Source organism: Charadrius vociferus, unplaced genomic scaffold (assembly GCF_000708025.1).
Source record: "Charadrius vociferus isolate BGI_N301 unplaced genomic scaffold, ASM70802v2 scaffold1091, whole genome shotgun sequence".
In the NCBI taxonomy this organism is placed as follows: Eukaryota; Metazoa; Chordata; class Aves; order Charadriiformes; family Charadriidae; genus Charadrius; species Charadrius vociferus.
Genome location: NW_009646972.1, coordinates 103949 through 106245, shown reverse-complemented (window position 1 = coordinate 106245; position 2297 = coordinate 103949). Strand labels below are relative to the sequence as shown.

General features: G+C 61.3%; 1 protein-coding gene across 1 annotated transcript in view; it reads left to right on the top strand.

Annotated features, from left to right (window-relative positions):
• The window catches only part of EPHA2 (EPH receptor A2), a 19998-nt gene that overhangs the window by 9059 nt on the left and 8642 nt on the right, over positions 1 to 2297 (top strand). The window contains 2 exon segments of the mRNA XM_009895390.1: positions 627 to 694; positions 1241 to 2073. Coding sequence (XP_009893692.1) covers positions 627 to 694; positions 1241 to 2073 — 901 coding nt within the window.

Genomic DNA, 2297 nt, shown 5'->3' with positions numbered 1-2297 from the left:
GGGGGGGCGGTCCCTGAGGGTCTTCTCATGGGGGTCCCAAGGGAATCTGATGGGACCGGGGGTATCTGTGGGTCGCAGGGACATCCATAGCTCCCAGGAATGTCTATAGGTCCCAGGGGCACTTGTGGATCTCAGTGGTATCTGTGTCCTGGGGGACATCTGTGGGTGCTGAAGGCATCTATGGGTCCAGGGGGACATCTGTGGGTCCCAGGGACATCTGTGGGTGCTGGGAACATCTGTGGGTGCTGGGGACATCCATGGGTCCCACAGGCATCCATGGGTCCCAGAGGCATCTGTAGGTCCCGGGGACATCTGTGGGTGCTGGGAACATCTGTGGGTCCTTGGGGACATCCATGGGTCCCAGAGGCATCTGTAGGTCCCAGGGACATCTGTGGGTGCTGGGAACATCTATGGATCCTGGGGGACATCCATGGATCCCAGAGACATCCATGGATCCTGAGAGCATCTGTGGGTCCTGGGGGACGCCTGCGGGTCCCAGGAACATCCAGAGGTGCAAGAAGCACCTGGGTGTATTGCTGGCATCTGCACGGAGCCATCCGTGGGTCCTGGTGGCATCTCCCAGGCTTTGCCCCCACCCTCCTAACGCCCCTCTCCTCTCCCCACAGTGGTTCTGCTGGACTTTGCCAAGGCGCAGGGGGAGCTGGGCTGGCTCGCCCAGCCCTACGGCAAAGGGGTGAGCACCAGGGGACCCGGGTGTCCAGCACCACCCCGAGAGCCCACACCGGGACACGGACGTCCATGGGGACCTCCATGGGGATGGGGATGGGGATAGGGATAGTGACTTCCATGGGGATGGGGACAAGGGCATCAGTGGGGAAGGGGACCTGGATGGGGATGGGGACGGGGACATCCATGGGGGTGGGGCTGGGAATATCCCTGGGCATGGGGACTTCCATGGGGATGGGGACATCCACAGGGATGGGTTTGGGAATATCCCTGGTCATCGGGACCTCCATGGGGATGGCGATGGGGACATCCATGGGTTTGGGGACCTTCACTGGGATGGGGACATCCGTGGGGATGGCGACGGGGACGTTCATTGGGATGGCGACCTCCATTGGGATGGGGTTGGAGACCTCCACGGGGACAGGAACACCCACGGGGATGGAGACAGGGCCATCCATGGGGCTGAGGACAAGCGCATCCCCGGGGACGAGGGGCACCACCCACCCTGCCTCGGTGTCCCCTCCATGGCCTCCGTTTCTCTCCGGGGGGACAGTGGGACCTGCTGCAGTACGTTCTGAACGACTCCTTGATCTACATCTACTCGGTGTGCAAAGTGCTGGAGGGCGAGCAGGAGAACTGGCTCCGCACCAACTGGATCTACCGCGGGGTGGCCCAACGCGTCTTCATCGAACTCCAATTCACTGTCCGCGACTGCAACAGTTTCCCCACTGCCGGCGGCGGTTCCTGCAAGGAGACCTTCAACCTCTACTACGCCGAATCCGACGTGGATTACGGCACCAACTTCCAGAAGAGACAATTCAAGAAGATCGATACCATCGCTCCGGATGAAATCACCGTCCAGGATGATTTCGCTTCCCGCAACGTTAAACTCAACGTTGAGGTGCGGTCGGTGGGACCTCTCAGTCGGAAAGGTTTCTACTTGGCTTTCCAGGATTTGGGAGCTTGCGTGGCGTTGCTTTCCGTTCGGATTTACTACAAGAGATGCCCGGCTGTTTTACGGGGTATGGCTCGCTTTCCCGAAACGGTGGCCGGTGTCGACTCGCAGACCTTGGCCGAGGTACGGGGGACCTGCGTGGAGGAGGCGGTGGCCGACCAAGCTCCCGTCCTGCACTGCAACGCCGACGGCGAGTGGTTGGTGCCCATCGGGGAGTGCCTGTGCCGGGCCGGCTACGAGAAAGTGGGAGAGAGTTGCCAAGGTAGCGTTTGGGGGGGTAAATTGGGATTTGGGGAAGGAGAAGCGGTGGTTGGAGGGATCTGGGGGGGGGCTGAGGACGCCCCAACTCAGTGCGTGCCAGGGGTTAGAAGCGGGAGGGTTGGAAAAATGAGGTGTTGGCCCCCAAATTCCCCATCCTGGTCCCCCACCCTCGAGCGTCACTGGTGCAGCGAGCGCAGCAGGGCTCAGGGTGGGCAGGGGAGGGGGTGTCCCAATAATAATCAGAGCTGCAAAATAAGGTGAAATACCCTAAAATCCGCATTCTGGGTGTTCCGGGGTGTGGAGAAATGAGGCGTTACCCCTGAAACCCCCTGTCCTGCATCCTCACCCTCGAGCATCACTGGTGCAGCGAGCGCGGCAGGGCTCAGCGGGGGGG